The 15,310-nt window shown below is 30.8% G+C and overlaps 2 protein-coding genes across 2 annotated transcripts; both read left to right on the top strand.

Annotated features, from left to right (window-relative positions):
• The first annotated feature begins 182 nt into the window (after positions 1 to 182).
• LOC11446073 (putative disease resistance RPP13-like protein 1) lies at positions 183 to 1,460 on the top strand. Its single transcript, XM_024776457.1, has one exon. It carries the CDS (start codon positions 183 to 185, stop codon positions 1,458 to 1,460), a length of 1,278 nt encoding a protein of 425 aa, XP_024632225.1.
• A 2,557-nt stretch (positions 1,461 to 4,017) lies between these two features.
• On the top strand, positions 4,018 to 5,483 carry LOC112416109 (uncharacterized). Its single transcript, XM_024776691.2, has 2 exons — positions 4,018 to 4,615; positions 4,710 to 5,483. The coding sequence occupies exons 1-2, from the start codon at positions 4,448 to 4,450 to the stop codon at positions 5,265 to 5,267; spliced, it is 726 nt and encodes a 241-aa protein (XP_024632459.2). The 5' UTR covers positions 4,018 to 4,447; the 3' UTR covers positions 5,268 to 5,483.
• Positions 5,484 to 15,310: the final 9,827 nt, after the last annotated feature.

Below are 15,310 nucleotides of genomic sequence, written 5' to 3'. Positions count from 1 at the left end.
CTTAATCCAACAAAACTGGCAAGGAATAAAATATTGACAAGGAAGCACGGTTTATGGAAGCATATGCTATACCTACTATTTCCTTGTTGTTACAAAGTAACAAGTTGACTTGGTGAAAACTGCAACTACATTCAATCTCTCAGATCCGATATAATCTCATCACATCAATTACCTTCCAAATCATGGCTGTTGCGGTTGTGGGTGAATCATTTCTGTCCGCTTTCATTGAAGTTGTCCTCGACAGGCTTGCTTCTCCTGAGGTTGTTGACTTGATCCGTGGGAAGAAAGTTGACGTCAACTTGGTTCAAAGGTTGAAGAACACTCTTTATGCTGTTGAAGCTGTGTTGAACGATGCTGAACAGAAACAGCTCAAAGACTCTGCTGTTATCAAATGGCTTGATGATCTCAAAGATGCTGTTTATTTTACTGATGATCTTCTCGACCACATCTCTACCAAAGCTGCAATTGGGAAGGAAAACAAAGAGGTGAGTGTTGTTAACTACTTCTCTCGCTTTTTCAACTTTGAAGAAAGAGATATGGTTTGTGAGTTGGTAGATATAGTTGCTAGACTTGAATACATTCTCAAATTCAAAGATATTTTTGGTCTTCAACATATTGCAACTCACCACCACTCTTCTTGGAGAACTCCATCCACCTCTCTAGATGCCGGTGAATCTAACTTATTTGGTAGGGATCAAGACAAAATGGTCATTCTCAAGTTACTGTTAGATGATGATCATGTTGATGATAAGACTTGTGTGACTGTGATCCCCATAGTTGGCATGGGTGGGGTGGGAAAAATCATATTAGCCCAATTTGTGTACAACAATGACAATATAAAGCAAAATTTTGATGTGCAAGCATGGGCTTGTGTTTCCGACCATTTCGATGAATTCAAAGTTACAAAGGCAATCATGGAGGCAGTTACTAGAAGTGCTTGTAATATAAATAATATAGAGTTGCTTCATCTAGATTTGAAGGAAAAACTGGCCGGAAAGAAGTTCTTAATTGTTTTGGATGACGTTTGGACTGAGGATTATGATGCTTGGAAATCCCTTTTAAGGCCTCTTCAGTACAGTGACAAAGGAAGTAAAATTCTTGTAACAACCCGTATTAAAAAAGTTGCTTCTATGCTACAAACTTTTCAAGGTTACTCTCTTGAGCAATTGTCTGATGAAGATTGTTGGTCTGTGTTTGAAAACCATGCATGCCTTTCTCTAAAACACTCCATTGAGAAAATGGAACTCCAAAAAATTGGCAAAGAGATTATTAGAAAATGTCAAGGATTGCCTTTAGCAGCACAATCACTTGGGGGCTTATTGCGAAGTAAACGTGACATCAAGGATTGCAATAATATACTAACTAGTAACATTTGGGAAACTGAGAGTAAGATTATTCCTGCACTCCAAATCAGTTACCATTATCTCCCTCCCTATTTGAAATGTTGCTTTGTTTTTTGAAAACAGGGAAAGAATCATCTGACTTATTAATATTGAAATTACTGACTGTCCCAAATTTGTATCATTCCCAAGAGAAGGATTGTCTGCGCCCAACTTGAAAGTATTGAACATCTTCAACTGCGTTAACCTAAAATCGTTACCTTGTCATGTAAATACTCTTCTCCCAAAGTTAGACACTTTGCTAATGTTTGATTGCCCAAAAATTGAGACGTTTCCAGAAGGAGGTATGCCGCTAAGCTTAAGATCATTTTCTATAAGGAATTGCGAAAAATTATTGAGGAACCCATCTCTAACTTCGATGGAGATGCTTACTCATCTTACAATTAGTGGTCCATGTGATGGTGTCGAGGACTTCCCTAACAAGGGTTTTGTGATGCTGCCTCTTCCCTTACCTCCCTAGCTCTATGGGAAATGTCAAGTTTGCACACGTTGGAGTGTACAGAGCTTCTCCACCTAACATCCCTCCAACAATTAACAATTAATGACTGCCCCAAGCTGGAGAATATGGTGGGAGAAAGGCTGCCTGCTTCTCTAATAAAACTTCAAATCGCTAGATGTCCTCTGTTGGAAGAAGGGTGCCTCATGAAACACCCGCAAATTTGGCCCAAAATATCCCACATCCGAGGCATTAAGTATGACCGCAAATCAGGTAACTTTTCTGCCATTCCTCAGCTAAATTCCTGAATTAAATTATTTTATGCACCAAGTCACCTCTGCTCTTCTTGCTTATACTTCTTATTTAGATTAATTTTTCTGTAGTGAAGAAAGATTTCTGGAGAAGAAACTGGCATCAAAAGTTCAAACTTCAACTGAAAAGACTCCAAATATTAATTCATTTTATATGGTGGATATCTTCAATTGCAAACCTCGGTGCTGAAAAAATTATTATGGAGGATGAAGATATCAGGTGCTTCATACAAGCCTAGTTTGGATATTCCACTTCACTTTTTGGTAACATATCATACTCATTCGTCATTAATTGTTGTGATCCATTGTGATACTGCTAGGATTAGTATTATCCATATATTTGATTTGAGTTAATTAGGATTTCCATTTTAAACAGCTGCTCGGATAAGTAGCTGAACACCCCGTGAAAGAAAGTTCGTAATGGATGGCTCTAGAGGTATGCTCTTACGTCTTCATGTCACTGAATGTCTCGTACCCTTCTAACTAATAGAGAGTTGCCATACAATTTATCTCTTTATGTGTATAAAAATGTTGGGGTGAACGAATAGAGAGTTGCCTGCCATATTTGTGGTCAATTATTGGTCTTCTGTTACACCATTTTGAATTTGAATTTGTTGATCCATTGCCCAAAAATAATTTCCATTGAACAAATAGAGAGTGTCAGTTGTATTATGCGAATTAGTGGATTAGTAGTTTAAGGGAAGGAAATTGAAATTCTGGGGTGAAGGAGAGAGCCACAATCCATACTACCAGTCTAACTGCAGAATCCTTCCCACAACAATTATTGAAAAATCTTTGGCCCAAAATTTCCCTCATCCAAATGATTTATGCTAACAACGCGTTAATTTCTAAAGCTTGAACTTGGATTATCATATCAACAGGAAATTGTTCCGCTGTTCCTCATGTAAATGCCACTTGCCCAATTTCATTCATTTCCTATAATTTTTACTGCTTAATTCAATCATTACATGTTTTTTCGCTAGCTAATTCCAATTTCCGAAGCACATTTTTATAGTCTTGCACACATCCGACACTTGCTGGTCTCTGCTACATAAATGACATGATTTTAGATTCCAATGCTGCATGAAACATAGGAATTAGTTTTCATGGCCAGTGATTGATTACCTAAGCTAAGCACCAAATTTGAATGTATAGAGCTGGACAGACCACTCCAAATAGTTTGTCAACAGGTTCCGATGCCCACTTCAAATGAAGTCCACCGTTTTGCAGCTGGATTTTGTTATTATCACTGCTTTTTATTGGAGTTCTCACAACATAGTTGCTGCTATTCTATCTTTCTGTTAGTAATTTTGGATTCGTAAGTTGTAAATCTGTTTTAGCCTTATCTGTCTTTTCCTCTATAGCCCTGTAACAGCACTTTAAAATCATGTAAATCTATATAATAATGTACAGAAATTTAATCAATAGAATAAAGAAAATTTTCCTCGTTATTTTTCTCAATGGTATTAGGGATTCAGCGCCACTTTTGAAACCTTTAAGTACTCATCCTACTGATTGAATATAACGAGTTTGTTAGATCTTATGGGAGAAACCTCAATTTATTAGTGCCTTCTAAGGGTTCCAATTGAATTAGTTGTTATATCTTCATTTTCTAAGTATTGAGAAAGTATGCCCAACCTGGAATATAAAAAAGACAATCCATAAAAGCTGCTGGAAGTTATAAACTCAGTACACAACAATGAATATTTAATAATATAAAAGTCGCGGCATGTTCTAACTATGCCCAACCTGGAAGTTAGTGAAATTCCTAACATGATAATTGAACTCTTTTTTTGTCAAATTTAAGTTTAACGAGTAATTGATCATTAACATACATTCAGTTATGATCTGGTTTAATTATTATGAAGAAATATTTATTGAATCTAGACACACCTTGTGCTTGGGTTTCTCTTGTTACGTTTTTTAATACATGATATCACTTTCTGTTATTCAGGTACATTGAGAGTTTGTTCATACCATTTAAATTCTAACAATTTAGAATACCAAACTTGTTTCTTCGTATAAAAGCATTCCCCCACCCTCAAGCAACGTCTTGATTTCATATTCTATCCGTTCTAATCAATAATGCCAATTGTTCAAAATTAAATATGGTGAAAATTTATAGCAAGTGGCAATTGGTTGCCAAATTAAAGAGTCTAAAAGTCAATGGCCCATCAAGGAAATTAAATGTTAATATGATTGATGACCATGGACTCCATTTAGTTTTTTGTTTATAACTGAAACTTTGATAAATTAATCCTACTCTTCAATTAGAACTCATAGGCAGGAAGATACTGAAAATGAAGTTCCATAAGGAGAATCTGGATTTGGTTTTAGTCCCTTCTGGATTGCTGATCATGTTTGCTTATCACCTCTTTCTGCTCCACAGATATATCAATCGGCCTCACACTACGGTCATGGGATTTGAAAACAATGACAAAAGAGCCTGGGTTGACAGAATTATGCAGGCAAGTAATTATCCTTATCCTTCGTGTGGTTTAATTGGAAACATCTTCTAATTTATTTTTCATCTTCTTTGTAAACTTAATAACGAACGATCAGGCTGAGAAAAGGGATATTAGCACAGCTCTATCTGTCATTCAATTCAACACATCAGCTGCAACATTCTTGGCCTCAATCTCATTGACTCTTTGTTCTCTAATCGGAGCTTGGATTGCCAATACTTCAAATATTCTCTTCCAAAGTCAATTAATCTACGGTGACACAAGTGCAACCGCAGTTTCCATCAAGTACATTTGCTTATTAACCTGTTTCCTCCTTGCTTTCTCATGCTTTATTCAATCAGCAAGACACTTTGTTCATGCAAACTATTTGATAAGCACACCGGATAGTTTTGTTCCTATCAGTAGTGTGGAATTAGCAGTCATAAGGGGTGGTGATTTTTGGTCACTCGGTCTTCGAGCTCTTTATTTTGCACTTAACTTGCTGCTTTGGTTTTTTGGTCCAATATCCATGTTTATTTGCTCATTGGTTATGGTTCTTGTTCTTCATTATCTTCTTGACTCAAATTCAAGGCCATTGCATTTGCATCCTGCTAGATCTCAGGGTGTCAAGTTTCAGATGGCAAAAAATAACTTAACTTATGAAGAGATACCTTAGCTAGACAGCTAGCAAGGAATCAGCAATGTTTCATAATCAAACACAAATTGGGTGATAAATTAATGTATGAAAAACTATATATGATATTCTTCTTTATCATTATATGATTACATTAGGTTAACAAAAGGAGGGAAAAAATGAGATTATATGTTCTGAGCTGTACAATTCTACAATATTAAATTCACAAACAAAATTTATATATGATGTTTGAAAAAATACATTGAAAAAGCTATAAGTTTCTATGTCAGAATGTATATTTTAGACCATGAAGTGCACGTCTAAATGTGCCAACCTATGTTGGGTTTGTGGTATAATCAATTAGATGGTTATCTCTTAACGACTGATACGTCCATTAATTGAATGTGATTATACGTAGGTATTGCCTCGGACATCAAACATGTCTTTTATCATAATATATACAGAGGTGATATGTGAATATTGTAACTAATTAAACAGACTTTATGTAGAACACTAAGCATTTGATTCTTATGGTTATAATTACTTTCTGTAAGGGAATTACATTAATGTTATGTGAATAATTACATAATTTCTCAACCAAAAAAAGAATAAGAGAAGACGGTTGGATAACAGGGAATATATTTCTTAGAAGCAAAGGTTTGTATTTGAGTTGTAATGGTAAATGATAAGAACATAGCAAGTGGATCTAATATGCAAATACCATGCAAATGGTTAATTACTTACGGCACAAGTTAGTTTGGTGGTATCTTGCTTGCACTAACACGAATTGGATAACGAGACTTAAACTCCTAAATAACACAAATCGTACGAGTTTCTATCATATTCAATAATTGATAGCTGTTATATTCCAAAATAACACAAATAGTATGACTTAAACTCCCTGATAAATAAAATGAGATGTTTTTCGTCATCACAAAACTTTTCGTTTTCCCTCAAAAAAAACTTTTTGTTGATCAATTTATGTTTATATTAATATCAAAATTATGACTTTTTTATGTTCAGCATATGTTTATGTTATGCCAATTTATTATCTTCAACCCTTTGTATGTTCATATTATTATTATTATTATTCTTATTATTATTATTATTTTAAAATATGTTAAGAACATGTCAAAATTTTATCCATTAGGGACCAAAAACATTCAATTTTATTTTTTAAAGAGTAAAATCAAAATTCACTATTTATATAGAGACAAAAACTTATTTAACTCAAAATAAAAATATAAAATTAAATTTTACCCTAAAAAAAATTATGTAATTTTTTATTAAGAATGTTATATATAACTTTATAAATTATAAACTTGCATTTATTGATGAGCCTTGATTTCTTTTGTGGCTTGATATTTTAACCTCCTGGGTTTGAGCGTTCAGGCTCGTAGGACAATTAGATTGGACCAAAATCTTAAACCAACTCTTTTTTTTTTGAGCAAATCTTAAACCAACTCTATAGATACTAACTCATGGTATTTGTTTAAGTATGCATATATTTTACCCTAAAAAAACTCACAAATCTATGACACTTACTCGAGTCTTAAAGTGTCTTCACACTTCACATGTTCCCCGACCCCCCATTGAAGAAGAAGGTTGTTGACGAAAGTTCTACACTCAAATGTCATTCAACATCCACAGATATCGTGTCTGACAAGATACTTTTCAATTTTATGTTTTATATAAACCATCTTTTTGTACAAGTTAATCATTATTAATTTCTCTATTGTTTATACATAAAGAGGATACACATTTTTGGTGTGGCTTTATCTTTTTCATTTTTAAGTATAAACTATTTTATTTATAATGTAGTCATTCTTTATTTAATTAAATAATCAAAATTTTCAAATATTTTTTACTATTGGCCTCTCTTTTTTCCGTTATATCATTCATTACCAATTAAATAACTTAATTTTTTAAATATTCAGATAAAAAAAAAATTAACTTTCAATTATTTTTAGCGATAAAAACAAAAAAGACCGACATGTTATTATCCATTTTGATTCTAATTTACAATAATAATAATAAGATAAATGATATTTGAACATTCATTTTGTGACAACTTTTTCTACAACTTTCTCTCTCATACTCGCATTATTTTTTACGAAAAATGTTATATGAACACCCTTTAATCATACACCCTATTGTACACTCCATGCATTAATGACATTTTGGTAAATTCATCTCACAATCATACTTACTCTTTAATCTCCTCTCCCTTTTCCTTGCCACATGTCAGGATTTTGTGTGGGTGTAAGAGATGTATTGCCACATGAAGGTGTACATGTATCACCACTCATTTTTTTACTTTATCTCTCTATTGCTTTGATTTTCGTGCAAATATCTATTCTTTCTTTGCAAATTATGATTGTCCCTATAAGTTATCGATCAAAGGTTTGTTCAAATAACACTCCTCTAATAATAATAACTTAATAATTTGCTAAAGAAAAGGAAGAAGAAAAAAAACTTAATAATTTGCACGGTTCTGGCTTCAGAAGAAGATATCTACACTTTAATCACAGCCCAATTCAGGCATGCATGTGATGTAGACTACTCATGTTCCATAAACATAAATTAATAATTCTAACCATTTTTTGACTGCAACAGGCAATAGCTAACAAGAAGTCCATTAAATTTTTTTGACTCAATCTCAACAAGTCCATTGAAAACGACATATTCTGTTTCTCAGAAGAAGAAAAAAAATATAACATCGCAAGAATACAAATGAAACTAAACTAGGGACCAGTACCTCAAATCAATCAGAAGAAAAACTGAGCTTCAAGAGAAAGAGAGGAAGAAGAAAACATAGCATAGCAACATCATATGATAAATATACCATGATTGATAGTTAACCAAACCAACGAAGAAAAGATGGTTTATAAGGTACGTGAGTTGATTTAGAAGAAAAAATATGCTCCACTATTAAGTATTAACAACATAATATATTAATTAACTAGTTCGTGCAAACAAATTAAGTTTATTTTTGTTACCTTATAACATGTACAAAGAATCAATCAATTAATGTCCCAATAACATTATCATGCTCTAACCCTTAAAAAAAAAAAATGGGTCAAAAACAATATCGTCGACTCTAAATTTTGTCCACATAATATGTATTTGAATATTTATTTATTTTTGCAAAAGTGTATGTTTTGAATAGTAGTTGATTTTCTTTTCTTGTAGCAACAAAAAATACATGAGTTTTCCCCTAAAAAATTGAGTTTTAAAGGATTTTTGAGTTAAAATCGTCATTCCGGTCATTGATCACACAAGAACAAACTACTACTACAAAGTTTCGTCTATAGCCTCTAATTTAAGACAAATTTTATGGTACACTCAATATATTTGAGTGTACCGGTACACCCATTCTTTAAATTAATAGTTACATGAGTTGTTTTTTGAAGAAAAATATTATTTTTTTATCATTTATAATTATAATAACTAAATCTTATTCATCAAGAGTGTCAACGAAATAAAATTATTATTTTTTAACATTTTTATAACTCATAATTGAGAACATTCATTATTTTTTACGATAATATGTAAAAATAAATTACTATGATTCTTATAAACAGAAAAATGGTGTTTTTTTCTTATGAAATGTTGTTCTATAAAATATAAATATTGACAAATAGCTATTTACTACATAAAAAATGATTGTTAATTTATAAAATTAAGACGCAAGAGTACCGGTATACCTCATCTTGTGAGTGTACCGTAGAAATTCCCCTAATTTAATTTAATGCCTTCTTTGACCAACTCAAAATAGAAGGATATTATTTGCAAAAACCATGCATCTCCATGCTAGCACTTGGATATGACGTGCAAGTATATTCAAAAATCAAAACTAAAGGTTCTTTGATTGTAAGTAAAATTAATGAATTTTACACTTATTAAAATATTTAGTTAAATGCAATTAATCTTTTTAATCCCATAAAAAATAGGTACATTTTTAAAAGTGTCATTCATGATTTTTTTTCTTTCAAATAAATAAAAGGTAATTAACGATAAAACTTGGATTAGTTGATAAATATCGTATGAATTGTATTATCGAAGAATAAAAGTAGTTTAACTTATTTATATTTTAGATTACCAATTATAAGTACCGGCAAGTGTTGGATCTAACATAAGGGGTTAAACTTCCAAAATATATAATAAACTAATGTTTAAATCTCGAATATGAATCAAGATTTGAATCTCAACTAAAAAAGAGTTCATTTTTAATGTATGATAATATTTTAAATACTATGAGAAAACTATGTGTATGTAAAATGCTTAATTTTTTTAAGAAGCTAAAATAATTATATTAGAAAGTCATTCAAGCACAAGACATGTCATTATTCCTAGAATGGAAAAATATAATATGTCTAAATATGAAGAGGTTAAATACCAAATACAAAAAAATAGGTTATTAAAATATTCCACCGATAATTCAAACAAAAGAGAAATCCAACATTTTAGTTTTTAACCACCACCAAATGATGACTTTCACTTTATCTAACAATTGTAATAAATCGAATTGCTTGTGACAAAAAATACGAGAGTTTCTCTCTTTTTAAATAATCCGTGCAAACCAACCAAATCAACTACAAACCAAAACAAATCTTTTTTAAAACAAATGAGAGTCATTAAACTGAAAAGCATGATCATAAGCGATACTAGGAAGAACACAAGAAATTCCTAACCAGTTGTGAACATTAGGCCATAGTTCACAAAAGAAAAAAAGTTGCATTCTAAAAAATAAGACCATGTACAATGGTTCAACACAATAATACCATTCAACACCCACTTTTTCAATTCCCAACACTCCACATTATTTTCTCTCTCTTAATTCAACACTCATTCAATTTTTACCTCTCCAATGGTTTTTTCATTCAACACCCTACCCCACCACCTTTTATTTCTTATTCTTTATTTAATTTTATATTTTTGTTTTTATAATTACATAAAATTAAAATTATCGATTATAATTAAATTAAAATAAAGATACACTTAATTTTATTTTTTTTGTAAAAACAAAATTTATTTAAATAATTTATTTATATTTTCTTAACTTAAAATGCAATATAACAAACTAAGCACGCAACACACAAATAGCTTAAAATGCAAGACAACAGACAAGCACACAACACACAATAATAAATGGGTAATTAGAATAATTTTGGTTGTTGAAATGGTTATTATTGGGATCCATTTCACTAAAAATAAGATTAAAACTTCACTTAGTTTGCTAATAGAAAGATAATAATAAGAAGAAGATAGTGAAAAACTTGGTTTTTTTTTCTGTGTCCAAATCAAATGAACCAAGTCTCTATTTATAGAGAAAAAAAAATCATGAATTTTGGTATAATTGTTTTTTTTTTTAAATTAATTTACAACGAAATAATTGAGGTTAAATTATGAAAATGATAAGAATCCGAACAACCAATTAAAACGTGTCACGTGTCCTTATTTATCCAAAAATCATTTTCTCTCTCCGCGCTCTGCACGCTCACGCGCCCTGTCGGCGCATGTTGCTCACGCGCCAGTTTTCAGCGAATGACAGCGCGCCACGTGGCAATCCGGTCTGCATTCAATTGTGTTGAATTGGTTCAACCTCTCTCTCATCCAACACACCATTCAACTACCATTAAACACACCATTGCAATGAAAATGCTTGTTGAATGGCACATTAAACACACCATTGTAAATGGTCTAAGTAGATGACTAACATTTTCCACTTTCACACAACCTCTTTAGCATAAAAGTAAGTGTGAATCTAAAATACCCCTTTAAGCTAAGTTATCATTTGTTATATCCCCGTTGTTTAAATGCCTCCAATCAAACAATAAAACTTTTAGAGGAACTACATTGTTCCAAAATGAATTAAACTTTTGTAAAACTTTTAAACCATAATCTACCGACCCACGTGCAACCTTCAACACCATTTACGTAACAAATATAAATTAAACTTTCAAACTCTATCAGCTCCTAAACCACCGTTATTCCGATCAAGATACTTGTATCCTACTTAACCCAATCAAATTTTTTAGTTTCCTCACTACATTCCATAAAAAATTATTTAAATGAATATTTAATTGAAGAAAATATACTTGTGATAGCCCTGAAGAAGGAAAGAAATTAAATAAGTAACGGTCATGGCTCAAGGTTTAATTTTGTGCTAGTTTTTGGAAGCCCAATTGGATCTTATCTCGATGTGATGGTCATTGGAGTACATCTTAATTTATGGCTAATCTAGCTATTGTTGTGTGAGTAACAAGTCTCACATTGGATGAAAAAGTGAGTGTAGAATAATATATAAGTGAGACTGAGAGTATATGTGTGTGTGTGTGTAATAAATTACGATTTTAGATGAAGATATTGTGTCCACACACTCGTGTGATTGCCCAAAGTTCAATGTAATGATCTTACCACTTCCCCTTATAACCCTACAATGGTATCAAAGTTTAGTTTGGCTGATTTCTTGTAGTGAAAATCTTCTTAATTATCCGGTGTTCAGGCATCTATATGAATGGATGGATCAACACTTGAGAAATGTAATGATCTTACCACTTCCCCTTATAACCCTACAATGGTATCAAAGTTTAGCTTGGCTGATTTCTTGTAGTGAAAATCTTCTTAATTATTCGGTGTTCAGGCATCTATATGAATGGATGGACCAACCCTTGAGAAGGAGATTTGTTGTGTGTCACGTGTAAGTTAGAAGCTCTACATTGGAAGAAAAGAAAAATAAAAGTTGAGTAATATATAGGTGAGATGACACATATACTTAATGTCTTTAAGATTTTTAATTAAAACGTTACTTGTGTTGTGTTGAGTGGTATGGTATATAAGTGAGATGATAAATATATACAATACCTTAAAATTTTAGATTAAGATATAGTGTCCAATTCATTTGTATAATTACTCTTACTACAATATGGAGTAATAGTCTACCCGATCGACTCCCTTGTGACCTTATAATTACGTTGATGATTAATGATTTTCAATATCTGATTTATCTATTAGTCATGTATTGAACCTAATAAATTTCTTATTTGAAGTATGTAGCTAATTAAAATGTTGTTTCAAAATTTATCAAATTCTAGTCTTTTTAAATAACCCACCGTAAAATAACTAATACTAATAACAGTCTATAAATAATTGTAGTTAATAAATATGAGACAGTAATATTCAATTCTAACTCTAAGTAATTGTTTCACCTGACAATAAGAGCCCCACCTAGACCCCTAGATGGACTTTGGATTAGAGTGTAGTACTAGTACTACTTCGCCAATTTGAACCAAAACTCGATAGTCAATGATCTCACAAACAAAAACCAATAGTTACTGTCACCAATTTTTAAGGAAAAAAAACTGCATGTCATGAAACTCTTTAGTCTTTACCATACTGAAATTGAAAGTTTTGATTAACTCCCAATTACTCCATCCTTGTCGATGTCATACTAACATGTTGGGTTCACTTTTAGTAAATCCAATAGTGATTTTGAATATTGATATGTTTGAGTTCTCTATTTAAATTAATTTTATATTGTTTTGTATGTGTAATTCCATATGATAAAAAGTTGAAAATATTTGATTTTATTGGAGGCTAGTTTCAAATTACAGTACTTCTCTTCACTAGAATAATTTTTACGCAGCGAGACTAATTTTGTGCGAGAGTTTTGACTCTGAAATTTTTGACTAAATTACTTGTAATTTTATATTAAAATTAATTCGAATTTAAAGTTTTTTTTTTTAGGGAATTCTAATTTAAAGATAAAATTTGTAACTTTTCTTTTCATATGTTAATTCTTGTCTGAAGGGAAAAAAAATCTTATGTGTTAATTTGCCTAAAAAATAAATATATTCAAATGTTAATTTCAACTCACATTCATATAAACGTTTTCAAATATAAATTATTTTATCTTAAATTCCCTTTTAATTACAACTAGTTAATCAAAAATTATTTTAATTAAATTCATTGTGTCTATGTTTGGAAGATCAAAGAAAATAAAAGGAAAAATAGTAAGAGGAAAGATTGTCAAAGGAATGAAAGTGAAAGGAAAGTGAGATGATTATTTAGTTGTTTGGTATCAAAAAAGTGAAAAGAAAGATAAATATACTTTTTGTTAAATGACAAAAATATCCCTACATTATATATATATATATATATATATATATATATATAGCAGTTTGTTAAAACACACCCACTAATTTTTATGTAGGAGTGTTTTAGCAAAGCTACATCTTAGGGTGTATTTAATCACTTTTTAGTTATTGATTTGCTAAAATACTCCTTCTAAAAAATAAGTGGGTGTATTCTAGCAAATACCTATATAATTTGCTATAACACACCCACTTGTTTTTTTAGAATGTGTGTTATAGCAACATACACCTTAAGGTGTATTTATTAACTTTTTAGTTATAACTTGCTAAAACACTCTTACATAAAAACTAATGGGTGTGTAACAAATCTTATATATATATATATATATATATATATATATATATATATATATATATATATATATATATATATATATATATATGCGCGCATAACAAATATTAAATTTACGGTACACACATTATTATTATTTTGACAAGACGGTACACACATAGAAAGTTGAAGAGGCATTCATCATGACACACAAAATGAATTGAAGGGAGATAAAAAGCAAATACCATGCAATTGTTTCTTGCTGAACTGGTTTCTAACGTGTGCCATTTAGTAATTTTACAATTTTGAAACTCAATCCCTAGCTTTCTTCGTCTATATACTTATATTAAAAGAAATGTCCTTTGAATTTACCATTTTGCTCCTATTAAGGGCAATTTGGTAAATTAATTATTGGCTGAGTTTTTTTTTTTTTGAAGATTGCCTATGAATTTTCATTTTTGCCCCTAACCAATTTTTTTAATTATTTTTAATAACTTTTAATTATTTTCCAATTTTTATATTTTTAACTATTTTTCAATTTTTTCTCCTAAATTCAGTTGCTTCTACATTGCCGTTGTGGGAGATTAAGGTATCGTTTGACCCGACTTTTTTCAAACTTCTCTACATTTTTAAGGAGAAGTTAGGGCAAACACAATATTAAATGGAATGAGCTTTGACCAGAAGTTGTTGAATGTTACTTTTAAAAAACTACTTCTCCACAATTTATTTCACAAACACCTCTTTTCAACTCACGCTTGGAACTTTTTCTTTATTTTTTAATATTATATTTCAATATCTTTTTCTTATTCAAAAAAACTAAACATATATGTTTCCATGACACCAACAAATATAATATCATATAGTATAAATTCCAGCATTTATAATAGTAATTTTTTTAAGAAATCATCGGGCTTCTTCATGAGATTGTCAAGATAATTCCAATTGGGACTAAAAAGAAATTGTGTACGAATATTGTGTTGAAAGATAAAAGGTATTATTTTCTTATTTGTCAGCATAAGATAATAGGATTTTGTATAAGTTTGATAATGACCTGAAAGATGTATTTCCTTATGCAGTGAGAATATAGTTGATGTAACACTATGGGAAAAATATTTCGTAGCTTTATCATTTACCATCTATTTACCTCGAGTTCTTTGCTTCCATTTTGTAGTCAATGGCAACCCAAATATATGTAACAATTGGTCAGGTTCGAGGCTGCTCATCAACCTACATTATCCGGTTGTTGAGAAGTTTAAGACTTAGTAAGTTTGCATTATGATTTCACAATACATTGTTAGAGTAAATTATTATTTTACAATCTAATTTGATTTCTTTTTACCATGTTTCTTGAATTGTTGTCGTGACCTTAACACTTCTCAAGCTTAGAGTCAAAGCATCAGTCAGAACTTAAGTCAGAGTTCGACTTCTTCTCAATGTACTTCGTACAACGATTTTTTCAATCTGTCTCAAGTAAGGCCAATTGTTGAATTTATAAACTTAGTCAAGGTCTGCTTTTTTTTTATGTACAAACATTCTTTGAATTTTTTACGCACAAATTAAAAATACATATTGCATTATTCTTTATTTCATGTGCATATTTGTGTTAGGATACATATTGCATCACCATTTGGAAAGCAACTAAATTCAATCTTAACCAA

The sequence above is a fragment of the Medicago truncatula genome, chromosome 2 (genome assembly GCF_003473485.1).
Source record: "Medicago truncatula cultivar Jemalong A17 chromosome 2, MtrunA17r5.0-ANR, whole genome shotgun sequence".
NCBI lineage: Eukaryota > Viridiplantae > Streptophyta > Magnoliopsida > Fabales > Fabaceae > Medicago > Medicago truncatula.
Note: the sequence above shows the minus strand (reverse complement) of the source record. Positions and strands in the feature narration are given on the sequence as shown.